At 30.2% G+C, this 14446-nt stretch overlaps 1 protein-coding gene and 1 long non-coding RNA gene across 2 annotated transcripts; one reads left to right on the top strand and one right to left on the bottom strand.

Annotated features, from left to right (window-relative positions):
• Window positions 1–33: 33 nt before the first annotated feature.
• LOC111422336 (sodium- and chloride-dependent GABA transporter 1-like) lies at window positions 34–13454 on the bottom strand. Its single transcript, XM_023055544.2, has 9 exons — window positions 13124–13454; window positions 6994–7114; window positions 6586–6940; window positions 6396–6534; window positions 6213–6347; window positions 800–1279; window positions 549–752; window positions 356–496; window positions 34–299 (listed from the first exon to the last, which is right to left on the bottom strand). The coding sequence occupies exons 1-9, from the start codon at window positions 13229–13231 to the stop codon at window positions 51–53; spliced, it is 1932 nt and encodes a 643-aa protein (XP_022911312.2). The 5' UTR covers window positions 13232–13454; the 3' UTR covers window positions 34–50.
• Window positions 12977–13640, top strand: LOC111422338 (uncharacterized). Its single transcript, XR_002707313.2, has 2 exons — window positions 12977–13462; window positions 13520–13640. It is a non-coding gene; the product is annotated as an uncharacterized lncRNA (long non-coding RNA).
• The last annotated feature ends 806 nt before the right edge of the window (window positions 13641–14446 follow it).

The following is a 14446-nucleotide window of genomic DNA, read 5'->3' as shown; positions in this document are numbered from 1 at the left end:
TACGATCTTTTTAAAAATGTTTTACACGAAATGTTTTAAAAAATAGCATTTTATTTATTTTTCATTACATTATCCTCGTTTTCAGAATAAATCGATAAATTTCCTGATTTCTTATAGTTCTCTTCTTCCCCTACAGCTCGTTTTAACACTTTGCTATGAAGCAAACATCGATGGTTGCATTTTTCACTTTTCCTTTTTAATTTCGTTTCTTGTCTAGGATTAAACAATTTCCGTAATCGTCGCTCTTTCGGATCTGGAGGTCCGTATTCTTCTTCTGAATGAAATAATCCGGTTACATTCTAACAAAGAGATAATCATAAATTAAAAATTAGAAAGGCATTGAACGTGTATTTACTTTTTTTCGAATAGAGCGAAAAATCTCATAAACCGTTACAGCTGGGATTGGAATTAAAAAAATGGTTAAACAAATAATTTCATGTCGGTCGAAATGTAAAAAACCTATGTTGTAGTGAAGAAATTTTGTAACTAATGATACCTAAAAGAAATTTTGTTGAAGAATTAGTTGGAAAAGGGATAAATGAGATCACCCCTAACAAGACTGGTAAACAATTCCAGGTTACTTTCCAAAACATGGCTGGTTGGCTACCTCGCATGTAATGGATATCATCGCAAAATTTTTGCACCCCATAAAGCCAACATACAAAAACGGCGAATAAAAAGACGACTAAACTTTCCATTGTTGATAAAAAACAGAAACTGAAGGCTTCTACAGTGAAAGCTTCTGGAAAATACTAAACATATTTTTAAAAATAATAAAGATAAACAGAAAATAACAAACCTTACTAGAAATACAAGTACTTATCGCTACAATAATAATACAAATAATACTTGAAACGTATTTCGAGTACTTTAAAATAGTTGGATAAGCATCGCAAAACGATCGTTCCAATGTAACTAAATGCATCAATTGATTTCCTAACGTTAACAATAAGCACGTTAAGAAATACAGGATATTCCACATTTGAGGGATTCGACATAAACTTAATGCCATTGGAATTGAGACGAAATACATTTCGACTCCGCGAACCCAATAAACGCGAAAAACGTCACGTGTCATGTTAGCTGTTGATCTTAGTTTGTATAAGGAAGCTCGCCCGAAAGACATGGTCATAGTCATCACGAGTATATCGAGAATTGTCACTAAAACGGTGGAACCCTCGCGAGTTTCGCCGATGTCGATGAAAGAACCATGCAAAATGTGAATACCTTTCGCTAAACCCATTAAATTAATTGGATCGGCGATCACCTTTAACCAAGCCTAAAAGGAAAATAATTAAAAATAATAATAAATAGTGTTTGCCAAAAAGTTAGCAACACCCTGTTCTTTTGGGTTTTATTACAATTTTCAGGAAAAAAATATTATCGAAGAAATTGTTAACTTTATAAATCAGAAAAAATACGAAATTTTCAAAAAATGATATTAACTGTATTTTTAAGAATTATGACATGATATGTATGTTAAATTGAAGCTTAAAGATTCTAGTTTATGATATGATACAAAAACTACAAGGTAATATTATTGAAATTTCTACGAAAAATTTATTAGAGAAAAAGTTGTCAAATTTGTAAATTAAATGTAATACGAAATTTTCAAAAAATGATATAAACTGTATTTTTAACAATCATGATATGATAATTATGTTAAATTTAAGCTTAAAGATTCTAATTTATGATATGATATAAAAATTATAAGATAATATTATTGAAATTTCGAGGAAATAATTATTAAAGAAGAAATTGTCAAATTTGTAAATCAAATGTAATACGAAATTTTCAAAAAATGCTATTAACTGTATTTTTAAGAATTATGACATGATATGTATGTTACATTGAAGCTTAAAGATTCTAGTTTATGATATGATATAAAAACTACAAGGTAATATTATTGAAATTACTAGGAAAAATTTGTTAAAGAAAAAGTTGTCAAATTTGTAAATTAAATGTAATACGAAATTTTCAAAAAATGATATCAACTGTATTTTTAACAATCATGATATGATAATTATGTTAAATTTAAGCTTAAAGATTCTAATTTATGATATGATATAAAAATTATAAGATAATATTATTGAAATTTCGAGGAAATAATTATTAAAGAAATTGTCAAATTTGTGTATCATACGTAATACGAAATTTTCAAAAAATCATATCAACTGTATTTTTAAGAATCATGACGTGATATGTATGTTAAATTGAAGCTTAAAGATTCTAATTTATGATATGATATAAAAATTATAAGATAATATTATTGAAATTTTCAGGAAATAATTGTTAAAGAAGAAATTGTCAAATTTGTAAATCAGATGTAATACGAAATTTTCAAAAAATGATATTAACCGTATTTTTAAGAATTGTGACATGATATGTATGTTAAATTGAACCTTAAAGATTCTAATTTATGATATGATATAAAAATTATAAGATAATATTATTGAAATTTCAAGGAAAAAATTATTAAAGAAGAAATTGTCAAATTTGTAAATCATACGTAATACAAAATTTTCAAAAAATCACATCAACTGTATTTTTAAGAATCATGACATGATATGTATGTTAAATTGAAGCTTAAAGATTGTAATTTATGATATGATATAAAAATTATAAGATAATATTATTGAAATTTCCAGGAAAAAATTATTAAAGAAGAAATTGCCAAATTTGTAAATCATACGTAATTCGAAATTTTTAAAAAATCATATCAACTGTATATTTAAGAATGATGACATGATATGTGTGTTAAATTGAAGCTTAAAGATTTTAGTTTATGACATGATATAAAAATTATAAGATAATATTATTGATATTTCGAGGAAATTATTATTAAAGAAGAAATTGTCAAATTTGTAAATCATACGTAATACGAAATTTTCAAAAAATCACATCAACTGTATTTTTAAGAATCATGACATGATATGTATGTTAAATTGAAGCTTAAAGATTCTAATTTATGATTTGATATAAAAATTATAAGATAATATTATTGAAATTTCGAGGAAATGATTATTAAAGAAGAAATTGTCAAATTTGTAAATCAAATGTAATACGAAATTTTCAAAAAATGATATCAGGCGTATTTTTAAGATTCATGACATGATATGTATGTTAAATTGTAGCTTAAAGATTCTAATTTATGATTTGATATAAAAATTATAAGATATTATTGAAATTTCCAGCAAAAAATTATTAAAGAAGAAATTGTTAAATTTGTAAATCATACGTAATACGAAACTTTTAAAAAATGATATCAACTGTATTTTTAAGAATCATGACGTGATATGTATGTTAAATTGAAGCTTAAAGATTCTAATTTATGATATTATATAAAAGCTACAAGGTATTATTGAAATTTCTAGGAAAAATTTATTAAAGAAAAAGTTGTCAAATTTGTAAATTAAATGTAATACGAAATTTTCAAAAAATGATATCAACTGTATTTTTAACAATCATGATATGATAATTATGTTAAATTTATGCTTAAATATTCTAATTTATGATATGATATAAAAACTACAAGGTAATATTATTGAAATTTCTAGGAAAAATTTATTAAAGAAGAAATTGTCCAATTTGTAAATCAAATGTAATACGAAATTTTCAAAAAATGATATTAACCGTATTTTTAAGAATTGTGACATGATATGTATGTTAAATTGAACCTTAAAGATTCTAATTTATGATTTCATATAAAAATTATAAGATAATGTTATTGAAATTTCGAGGAAATTATTATTAAAGAAGAAATTGTCAAATTTGTAAATCATACGTAATACGAAATTTTCAAAAAATCATATCAACTGTATTTTTAAGAATAATGACATGATATGTATGTTAAATTGAAGCTTAAAGATTCTAATTTATGATATTATATAAAAGCTACAAGGTATTATTGAAATTTCTAGGAAAAATTTATTAAAGAAAAAGTTGTCAAATTTGTAAATTAAATGTAATACGAAATTTTCAAAAAATCATATCAACTGTATTTTTAAGAATCATGACATGATATGTATGTTAAATTGAAGCTTAAAGATTATAGTTTATGATATGATATAAAAACTACAAGGTAATATTATTGAAATTTCTAGGAAAAATTTATTAAAGAAGAAATTGTCAAATTTGTAAATCAAACGTAATACGAAATTTTCAAAAAATGATATTAACCGTATTTTTAAGAATTGTGACATGATATGTATGTTAAATTGAACCTTAAAGATTCTAATTTCTGATTTCATATAAAAATTATAAGATAATGTTATTGAAATTTCGAGGAAATTATTATTAAAGAAGAAATCGTCAAATTTGTAAATCATATGTAATATGAAATTTTCAAAAAATCACATCAACTGTATTTTTAAGAATCATGACACGATATGTATGTTAAATTGAAGCTTAAAGATTGTAATTTATGATATGATACAAAAATTATAAGATAATATTCTTGATATTTCCAGGAAAAAATTATTAAAGAAATTGTCAAATTTTTAAATCATACGCAATACGAAATTTTCAAAAAATCATATTGACTGTATTTTTAAGAATCATGGCATGATATGTATGTTAAATTGAAGCTTAAAGATTCTAGTTTATGATATGATATAAATACTATAAGGTAATATTATTGAAATTTCCATAAAAAAATTATTAAAGAAGAAATTGTCAAATTTGTAAATCATACGTAATACGAAATTTTCAAAAAATCATATCAACGGTATTTTTAAGAATCATGACATGATATGTATGTTAAATTGAAGCTTAAAGATTCTAATTTATGATTTGATATAAAAATTATAAGATAATATTGTTGAAATTTCGAGGAAATAATTATTAAAGAAATTGTCAAATTTGTAAATCAAATGTAATACGAAATTTTCAAAAAATGATATCAACCGTATTTTTAAGATTCATGACATGATATGTATGTTAAATTGAAGCTTAAAGATTCTAATTTATGATATGATATAAATATTATAAGATAATATTATTGAAATTTTGAGGAAATAATTATTAAAGAAGAAATTGTCAAATTTGTAAATCATACGTAATACGAAATTTTCAAAAAATCATATCAGCTGTATTTTTAAGATTCATGTCGTGATATGTATGTTAAATTGAAGCTTAAAGATTCTAGTTTATGATATGATATAAATACTATAAGGTAATATTATTGAAATTTCCATAAAAAAATTATTAAAGAAGAAATTGTCAAATTTGTAAATCAAATGTAATACGAAATTTTCAAAAAATGATATCAGGCGTATTTTTAAGATCCATGATATGATATGTATGTTAAATTGAAGCTTAAAGATTCTAATTTATGATATGATATAAAAATTATAAGGTAATATTATTGAAATTTCCATAAAAATATTATTAAAGAAGAAATTGCCAAATTTGTAAATCATACGTAATTCGAAATTTTTAAAAAATCATATCAACTGTATATTTAAAAATGATGACATGATATGTGTCTTAAATTGAAGCTCAAAGATTCTAATTTATGATTTGATATAAAAATTATAAGATAATATTATTGAAATTTCGAGGAAATAATTATTAAAGAAGAAATTGTCAAATTTGTAAATCATACGTAATACGAAACTTTCAAAAAAAGATATTAACCGTATTTTTAAGAATTATGACATGATATGTATGCTAAATTGAACCTTAAAGATTCTAATTTATGATTTGATATAAAAATTATAAGATAATATTATTGAAATTTCCAGGAAAATATTATTAAAGAAGAAATTGTCAAATTTGTAAATCATACGTAATACGAAATTTTCAAAAAATCATATCAACCGTATTTTTAAGAATCATGACATGATATGTATGTTAAATTGAAGCTTAAAGATTCTAGTTTATGATATGATATAAATACTATAAGGTAATATTATTGAAATTTCCATAAAAAAATTATTAAAGAAGAAATTGTCAAATTTGTAAATCAAATGTAATACGAAATTTTCAAAAAATGATATCAAGCGTATTTTTAAGATCCATGATATGATATGTATGTTAAATTGAAGCTTAAAGATTCTAATTTATGATTTGATATAACAATTATAAGATAATATTATTGAAATTTTCAGGAAAAAATTATTGAAGGAGACGTTGCCAAATTTATAAATTAATGATATGGTAAAAAACAGAGTATTGTTAACATTTTGGCGAACACAATATATAGATATTACTTTTGTGTTTAATAAAGCTGTTGTATTTACAACTAAGATATCGACAATTATTTCAATGTTATAATCCCTAACCCACATATTAATGGTGTTCATAATTAAAAGTACAAAAGTGATCGTCCATAATTTAGTAATAATCTAAAAAAAAATTAATTAAAATCTTTACAAATACACATTTCTTTTTACCTTTCGAAATTTGATTGTATAAATATTGATAATCAAACACACTAATAACCAAAAAAGCAAAATAAGCATCGACCGATGCAAATTGGGCATTTGCACCGTAGTATTTTGATTCAAACCTCTTCTATTACAGTAAACATCCCTGAAATAAAACTTTTATTTTACTCTTATAACCAATTTTCTTACCCTTCACCTATAATAATAATACGTTGATGGTTTAATAGTTTCATTTAAACAATTATCAACTTCACAAGGTTCATAACCGTTCCAACAAACACTTCGATATTTCTCCGAACACCCAAGCCATTCAATTTCATATCTAAACGATTGTGTTAAATACGTTAAAAAATCGGCTGCGTAAATTCCCAATTTAATACTGTGGGCGAATGTGACGAGTAAAAACCCGAAAGCTATGCCGTGTCCTAAAGGGCTCATGTGACGTAGGCAAATCACCCCCGATTGAGTGTATTGCCCCAAAAGAACTTGCATGTAAAATAGTGGTAAAGCTATCAAGATGAACGATACTATCATCATTAAAAAGTCCATGTCTAAAAATATAAAGGTTAAATTTGTTTTGTATGAAAAAATCGATGTAAAATACGCCTGAAATTGCGATGTTCTAAAGCAACATCGAAATAATAAATCGTACACATCGAAACCAGCATTGAGGATACGTAAGAATAAGTTGATGACCAACGTTGTCTTAAAACATGATGAGTACTCTAAAAAAATATTTATGTATAAGAAATTATAAATTAAACAAAATTAATTAATTATTGAGATAATTCTTTTAAAAGAGTTTTTGTTTTAAATTGATATCTTAATTCGTTCTCGAGATACGATTTTTATATATAAATTTGAGTTAAATAAATTTAAATAATTTACAATATACAATATTTCTCCACTACAATATACAGGAGGTCCCGAAACTCAACGTCAAGCGGGCGCCGGGTGAGAGGCCAACCCATAATTCAAAAAAATTCTGTCTCTTAGTTAAGTGGTAATAGACATATTTTTGAAAATGTTAAAAATCGTTCCCGTACATCATATCTTTAGGTACTATGGTCAGAAAAAAAAAGTATTAGTTTGATTGAGTTAAGGTTGAAAGAATTTATATCTATTAAGTTTGACACACGATTTCTAAACAAAGGAGTAGTACAACACCCTTGGCAAGTTATTTTAAAAGATGGCCTGTTTAGTCAAGATTCCAAAATGGTATAACACTTGCCATTTTTATTTTCACGCTTTCGTATGTTATTTGTATTTCCTCCAAAATGATTTAACAACTTTGTTAGAAGATGTGCCACTCAATATCTACAGAGAAATGTGGTTTCAACAAGATGGTTGCCCAGCTCATTGTGCTTGTCCTGTATGGGATTGCATTTGAAGAAACCCATGGCGCATAGTGGGCAAGGAAAGCATTTATTGAATATTATTGAATTAATAACAAGGTAACTAAGAGGAGAAGAATTAAGTAATCAAGAAGATAACAGCTTAAATAACAAACAAATATGTTTTTTAAAAATATGTTTAATGACGTTGCTCCTGAGGATGATTGAATGTACGATCGAAACCGGTAGAGCTGAAAATTAAAAAATCCATCTATAAATACACATAGTTTTATTTCAATTATATTAAAATTGAGATGGAAAGAAATAACCAAATAATATTAATATTTTTTATGACAAGAAAAATGGCAAGAATTGAACCATTTTGGAAACTTAACTAAATAGGCCATCTTTTAAAATTACTTGCCAAGGGTGTTATACTACTCCTTTTTTTAGGAATCGTGTGTCAAACTTGATAGACATAAATTCTTTCAACCTTAACTCAATCAAATTAATATATTTTTTTGCAAAACTAACGACTTTTGTTGTTTGATTTGTGACTTCTACAGTAGCATGGTTCACAAGGAATACATTATTAAAAAAATCACTATTAAATTGCGAACATTTCTGACCGTAGTACTTAAAGATCTTCTTTTTTTTTTCATTTTTACCAGAACAGGTATGGGTTGGCCTCTCATCCGGTGCCTGCTTGACGTTGAGTTTCGGGACATCCTGTATGTATATACCCAAACCCTCTACCCTCCTCCTCCATCTGTACACCCTCGGCCCTTCGCCCCTATCACCTCCCTCATCCATTTTGCCCTCACCCCCTCTCCAAAAAATCTACTTCCTATCCACACAGCGTTTCCTAATCTTCTCCACACAGCCTACATCAGCTCTGTAGATTGTCCACCTCCTTCATTCTCTCTATCAACTGTTCTTTGATACCTCTCCTCCTCATTTCCTCCCAAATCTTCCTTATATCCACCTCATCAAATGCCGACTTCAGGTCTATGAACAATGCATACAACTTTCCTCCCTTCTTGTTCAACTTCCTGTCTGCCAGGTATATATTGTCAGTTATCTCTCTTCTTTTAATTAAAACCGCCTACCCATCCGGCAACAACTCCCCCCCCCCCCTTCATTTCCTCTTCCAATCTCCCCAGCAATACCTTTGCACATATTTTAAATGTAATGTCCAATAGGGTGATCCCTCTATAATTGCCCACCACCCTTTTACTCCCTTTTTTATACAGTGGGCATATTATCCCCATTCCTTCCCTCTCCATACGTCGTTTATTACCTACCATAACTGACAAACATACATGACAAAACAAACAGAATTCAGAATCCCCTCACTCACTGATTGGTGCTCTTTTTGTAGACACATCAGCGAAGAGGTCGATGAAATCAAAACAAAAATTGAAAGCAAAGAGGAACTCGAAATAGCCTCTTTTCAAGTAAACAATCTCATACATAGTGCGTATGAATCAAGCTATCCAATAAAACACAAAAGAGCACAATCCAATGTGCCTTGGTGGAATAAGGACCTTGAAAACCAGCGAGTCATGGTTAGAAGACTATATAATAATGTCAGGAATTCCAAACTCGAGCAAACATGGGATCTCTATAGGAAAGCTCTAACGGAATATAACTTGGCTATCTGCAAAGCCAAAAGAAAAACCTGGCGCAGCTTATGTGAAGGCATAGACAATACGCCTACAGTTGCTCGTCTGCATAAGATCTTGGTAAAAGATCACAACACTGATCTAAGCCACTTATGCAAACAAGATGGTAAATATACTGAGGATGCTAAGGAATCGTTGGAGCTCCTACTGAGTACACACTTTCCTTCCTCAAAAGTCTGCCAACACGCAGATGCCGACCCTGAAGTAATGGACATAACCCGTCCATCAGGTAGGGTTCACAGCACAGCTGGGAACATTTTCACACCCAACAGAGTAAGGTGGGCTATTTCTAATTTCAAGCCCCTAAAATCGCCTGGAAGAGATGGAATTCTGCCTATTTTTCTGCAAAAAGGCTTAGAAGACCTTCTTCCAATAATAATATCCCTATATGTAGCTAGCTACAGCTTTAGCTATACACCCACTCTATGGAGGAAAGTAAAGGTGGTCTTCATAATTAAAGGTGGTAGGCGTTCAAACGCGGACCCCAAGGCATACAGACCAATTAGTCTAACTTCATTTTTTCTCAAAGGGATGGAAAAGGTAATCTACTAAATCAACAATTACCGCCCTCCATACTTTGATCAGCACTTTAGAGGAGGTAATTGCAACCAAAGAGATAGCCCTATGTGCTTTCATAGACATAGAGGGTGCGTGAATCCATAGCCATGTTGAAAAGTCGGCAGATCACAGCCAGTCTGGGAGGCGAGTCGCTGAATATAAAGGCGCTAAGAGGATGTCCCCAAGGGGGAGTGCTATCACCTCTATTATGGTGTCTGGTAGTTGATGACTTGATGAACACCCTAACTAAAAACAGATTTAAGATACAAGGGTATGCTGATGACCTGGTAATCACAATCCGAGGTAAATATGATTCAATCATAACTCAGCTAATGCAGAAAGCCCTACTACTCACCAGTACTTGGTGTAGAAGCAATGGGGTCAGCATCAATCCCAATAAAATCGAAATAATCCCTTTCACTCGGAGAAGGAAGCTACAAATAAAAGCACCCTCCATTGAAAGCAGAACTATTAACCTCAAAACAGAAGCTAAATACCTAGGGGTAATACTTGACAGTAAACTAAACTGGAACTCACACTTAGATGAGTGAGGAAAAAGGCCATTATAGCAAACCAGATCTGCCGCAGGCTCCTAGGAAGGAACTGGGGTCTCAAACCACGAATGACTCATTGGGCCTACGTAGCAATAATCAGACCCATGGTCGCCTACGCCTAATTGGTTTGATGGGCAAAAACAAAACATAAGACAGCACAACAACAGCTGGCACAAATCCAGCGGTTAGCATGTCTTAACATAACGGGTGCAATGAGATCCTGTCCGACGGCTGGTTTGGAAGCCCTACTCGGTCTCACACTGCTCCATTTATATATGCAAAAGGAGGCAGCCTTATCACTGAAAACAGTTTCTTCACTCAAGTTGATACAGAGCAACCTCAGAGGACACCTCGAAATCCTCAAGGAGCCATGTCTAAATCACCTGATTGAAATTAAAACGGACCTCATACCGACAGAATACAACTTCAACCAGCCGTATAAGGTCATATTTAGAAGCAGGGATGCACCGCTTTAAACCTACAGAAGGGACAAAAAGGTGTATCCATAAACATTTTCACAGATAGTCGGCAATTCAGGCCTACACGTGTGACTCCGCACTGATCAGAAAGTGTACCAACAACCTGAGAGAACTCGCCAGGGGCAATGATGTTACCCTACATTTGCCCATAACCTTTGGAGGGCTAAAGTTACAATAGATCTTATAGGCTGCGGTAACGAGAGGGGCTGCTCTTCTCAGTCCGGCAACAATAATAATAATAATAATACCATAGCTTCTTTTTCACTGTCTCCGCCGCCTCCAATCATGCCTCATTCTGGATCTCATCCTCTCCTGGCGCCCTTCCCCTCAATACTCCTTTCACTTCGTCCAGTGTTATCTCCCCTCCCCGTTGTAGCTCTCGCTCTCCCTCTCCCATTCTTCTCTCTTCCACCCCTCCCGACAATCTCATGAGGGTTCTCCTTTCCGTCATTTATATATCTCTGCTGGCTTCCTCTCTTCCCTTAATCATCCTCTTTAAATATCTCTATACCTCATTATCCTCTGTCAACTTCCTAACCTTCTCAGCCTCCCTCTTCTTTTTCTTGCATTCTTCTGTGTATTTTCTCCTGGCCTCTATTATATATCTATCTATCCCTACCTTTCCTCTCTTCATTCCCCTCAATACTCCTTTCACTTCGTCCAGTGTTATCTCCCCTCCCCGTTGCAGCTCTCGCTCTCCCTCTTCCATTCTTCTCTCTTCCACCCCTCCCAACAATCCCATGATATTCCCAACTTTCCTAACTTTCCCCTATAATGTTCTCTCTCGACCATTCTGCCTTAATGTGCTTCCCGTTATCATTTTATATTATCTTTCTGCTCATTCTTCCCCCCGCTCCCTCTTCCTCTCGCCCCTCTACCCCCGCTCCCTCTATGCACACATTTGAGGTTGGTGGAGTGTACTTCAATGACGACAGAGTTGAGTTTAAAAAAATAAATAATATAAAGCTTAACCAATCAAAAGTAGATATACAAGGTGTTTCAGGTTTTTGTAGCAGGACTTTAATAGTTGATAGATCTTTTAAAATTAACACAAAAACTTGGTGCTGTTTATTTGAATTAAAAAAATAAAGTCTCTAGATTTACAAAGTACCGCGGTTCATGACGCATGTTTTCGAGCCAAACTGGCGGTTTGACAACTTGTCACTGCATCTCACCACTTATTTACAAAAATATTGCCGTCTTGTTGCCTTTGGAGTTGCAAAAATGACAGTAAGAAGGACTTTCGACTCTTCAGAGTACCACGAGAAAAAAAGAAAGGAAATTTGGCGTAATGTTTTGGTTTGTAGTTTTAAATTTCCCGCTTGACTTTCGAGCCAAAATGGCGTCAAACTTTGTAAATCTAGGGACTTTATAAAAAAATATATATGAGCGCCATCTATCAATAATTTATGAAGTCATTTAATAATAATATTAAATATTAATAAAAAATGTGAAATAATGCAATCTATTCCAACTTTTGTGTAAAACAAATATAAATTAAATAGTTCAACAAATGTATTTGTTTCAAATATCAGAAATATGTCTTTTTAATTTTTAGTTGTAATTTACAGGAAACTGTAAATTTAATTTTTTTGAAGACACTAAATAAAAGTTTATTTTTAGCTTTATTCTGAAACAATAAAAAATAGACCTGTGACACCCTATATTTATGTATTCAGAAAAAAATAACGAATTTAATAAGCGCATAATCATAATAATTTATAAACTTCACCAATCAAAAGTAATTATATAGGGATGAATTAAAAAAATCGTAACGTCGAAATTTTTCGAGATAAAGAAACGATTTTATTCACAATAATAATTAATTAAATTTGCTTTAAAATGGTTTTTATTTCAATTTGATATCTTAATTAGTAATTGAGTTACGATTTTTTAAATAAATTTGTGTCAACTTAACCTCAATAACGACAGAGTTGAATTTAAAAAATCGTATCGACGAGATTTATTGAAACGAAGAAATAATTTTTGGTGTGTTAAAACTAGATTAAATTTGCTATAAATTGATTCTTATTTCATCTTAATATCTCAATTATTTCTTGAGATACGATTCTTTCAAAATTATTATGCCAATTTTAACCAAAGTTTTGTTAAAATTTATCTTACGTATCTTTGCGACTTAGAAGCAATCGAACCAATATCGTGTGCTTCCGTATCATACAGGCTCGTCCCAACATTCGAACCACCGATCGATCTATCTTCATATAGTGCCATAACTTAATTTCTTAATTTTCGTGTTATTACACTATTTTTTGAACATTGTCAAAAATGATTATTCGTGACAGATCATGGACAAAATTCTTTGTAACACCGGAAGTTTTCTGCCAATTAATTCAATGCTGACCGTTCCCGCACAAGTCCCTCGTTTTCGCGTTCAAGTATTATCAAACACCAATGGAGATAAACAAACAGAACCTTCAAAATCAGTTTTAACCACATTCGCCGGTAAAATTAATTAATTTTTTTGTGCTAAATTAAAAATATTTTTTATTATTGTTTTAGTAACCGTCGGAGTAACTTTGTTTATTGTGTGCTGTTGTTGTACTGGTAGAACTGCTTAAAATTAATATAGTAATGGGGTTTAATGTGAATAATTTATTAAATAAAATATTTTTTTAAGATTTTTTTTAGTTTTATATTCCTGTATAGTGGGGTTATTGCACGGAAGCGACGCAATCGGGAGGGTTAGAAGTGCAATAGAGAGCGATGAACCTTCAAGTTACCAGGTCAAGAAACCCTACATTAACTAATTTCGTTTCAAAATTAAATCCTTTTATTTTTAATATCTTAAACGATTTAAATTGATAAATAATTTTCTTTAATTTTGATGGGATTTTACTACAAAATACGAAGTGAGCCCCCAATTAGGATTTTACATGTATACTATTTTGACTATAACAAGAGAACTAGTCAACAGATTTTGATAAACAATGTCTCATTCGAAAGCTTAATTCTTGGCCAATACGAAAGTGGAAATGATTCGAAATCTTGTTCGAATTCCGCTAAAACGCCAAAATAATGCGAAGATATACGAAAATAACACAAAAATGACCTTTTTTAAGTGGTGATATCTCGTAAACGATGTACCCGATGACTAAGATCTATACGTTATTCGATTCGTCATAGTTTCTTCTATCAAAATCACAAAATGCCCGATTTCTATTCTCTCCCGTTAACCTTGTACAGCCCTTGGAATCAAAAAGAATTTGTCCTCGTCAACTTATAAAAATAAGCAAACCAGAAATCTGAAAGTGGTCGCTAAAAAGATGCATAAAAGCTGTGATGTTAATAATATCAAAGATGATCTATTGGAGCGCAATCATAACATTTGTAAAGTAACCGAAATGTTAAAATACAAACAAAAGAGCCTCTTCCTTTATATAACTTGGATTTTGCACCGTCAAAGGATGTAACAAAGAACCGAATTTT

The sequence above is a fragment of the Onthophagus taurus genome, chromosome 1 (genome assembly GCF_036711975.1).
Source record: "Onthophagus taurus isolate NC chromosome 1, IU_Otau_3.0, whole genome shotgun sequence".
NCBI classification, from domain to species: Eukaryota; Metazoa; Arthropoda; class Insecta; order Coleoptera; family Scarabaeidae; genus Onthophagus; species Onthophagus taurus.
The sequence above is the reverse complement of the archived record's forward strand: the minus strand, read 5'-3'. Positions and strand labels throughout refer to the sequence as shown.

Coding starts and splice junctions, on each gene's coding strand:
- LOC111422336 (XM_023055544.2), bottom strand. CDS start 13,231: ATGGCACTATATGAAGATAGATCGATCGGTGGTTCGAATGTTGGGACG. Junction 6,348..6,395: donor ATACAATCAAATTTCGAAAG/GTAAAAAGAAAT, acceptor ATTTTTTTTTAG/ATTATTACTAAATTATGGAC. Junction 497..548: donor GTTTACCAGTCTTGTTAGGG/GTGATCTCATTT, acceptor AATTTCTTTTAG/GTATCATTAGTTACAAAATT.